Source organism: Seriola lalandi, unplaced genomic scaffold (genome assembly GCF_002814215.2).
Source record: "Seriola lalandi dorsalis isolate HSWRI2012SDOR001 ecotype SW California unplaced genomic scaffold, Sedor1 jcf7180002051274, whole genome shotgun sequence".
NCBI lineage: Eukaryota > Metazoa > Chordata > Actinopteri > Carangiformes > Carangidae > Seriola > Seriola lalandi.
Genome location: NW_019521827.1, coordinates 1 through 1548, shown reverse-complemented (window position 1 = coordinate 1548; position 1548 = coordinate 1). Strand labels below are relative to the sequence as shown.

At 38.2% G+C, this 1548-nt stretch overlaps 1 protein-coding gene across 1 annotated transcript; it reads left to right on the top strand.

Moving 5' to 3' along the window:
* Positions 1–596: 596 nt before the first annotated feature.
* lamtor2 (late endosomal/lysosomal adaptor, MAPK and MTOR activator 2) lies at positions 597–1532 on the top strand (the record flags this gene model as incomplete). The annotated part of the gene is made up of 2 exons (XM_023399342.2): positions 597–767; positions 861–1532. Coding segments are annotated over 2 exons (282 nt in total), but the record flags the coding sequence as incomplete, so codon positions are not given.
* Between the last annotated feature and the right edge of the window lie 16 nt (positions 1533–1548).

The following is a 1548-nucleotide window of genomic DNA, read 5'->3' as shown; positions in this document are numbered from 1 at the left end:
AAAAAAAACAGCCCATATCACAAAGATATCCAGTTTAATATCATATATGACAAAGAAAATGATCAAATCCTCACATTTGAGAAATTGCAAAAGGTGAAATTTTTAAATTTTTGGTTGAAAAATTACTGTTAAATACTGAAACAATCGATGATCAATTTAGTTGTCAATTTTTTTGTTGATCGACTAATTGTTCCAGCTTTAGTGAAATGCTTTCATTTTTGACTATAGAATATATGGTCCTACCATCCATTAAAATAAGTCTTTGAAGAAGTCTCGAATCTAGTTTAATTATACCTGCAAGCACATCGGGTACTGTGACCCGCACATGATTGTTACATCATGATTCAAAAAGTAACATAATTCATAATAATTACATGTTTGTAAATAGATCAGACGGTGAGATATCACTTTATATTCCGTTTATACTTGGTAACCTTCTGTTCAGGTGGTCCACCCTTCCACTGCATCCCTTATCCCTGTAGTAAATATTACATTTAATGATAGGTAGTTAATGATAGCTTGAGTAAAGTTCATAGACTGTACGGTGTGTGGTCACATGTTAATCTACTAGATGCTGAAACATCTAACTTTAAATTTTCACCAGCCTACTGAATAATGAAGGTTCACTTCTGGCCTACTCTGGGTATGGAGACACTGACGCACGAGTGACAGCTGCCATCGCAAGCAACATCTGGGCAGCCTACGACAAGAACGGCCACCAAGCCTTCAATGAAGACAAACTCAAATTCATACTCATGGATTGTATGGTAAGAGGCACAGTTCTACCAAAACCAATGAAATTATTCTCAGGTGTATGATGAGTGGGGCGCTGACTTTGTATCTCTTGATTTCTCTCTCAGGAGGGAAGAGTGGCCATTACTCGTGTGGCCAACCTGCTGCTGTGTATGTACGCCAAAGAGACAGTGGGCTTTGGAATGCTTAAAGCCAAGGTGAGAGTTTTAACACACTAGCAGTGGGTGCTGTTGTCTGTCATTGCTTCACCGTACAAACCATGTCCTGCTTTTGTTGCTATGCTATTTCATATATTCGCTGTGGCCTTCTGTACTTGCCGAGCTCAATTGTATATGTGGGGTTGCTGCACATTATTAATGTACATTAATTCAGTCACGAAGGTTAGGGATATACCTTCTTGTATGACGAAGAACCAATTAACATATACACTTGGGCATTTTTAAACACGGTAGATTTAGTTTTAAATTTTAAATGGGAGAAATGGGGGAAACAGCACATGAGAAGTGCTTAAGCCTCAGAGCTCCAACATATGATCAATGTAAACAATGTCTTCTCCCATCATTTGATACTGAAGCATGGCTGGTATCATATCTGCAACATTCTGACCACAGCTGTGTCACAGAGCAGGTTTCAAACCTCATGGAAATCTTCATAATTTATCTTGGAGCAATTTCACTTTCAAACAATGAGTTCACAAGTGGGAGAGTTGCACAGGTATTGTGCAGGAGCCCCCAGCATTCAAGCTTTTTTCTTTTTCTTTCACTACATTATATCAAACATTGCGTGTGAATATAT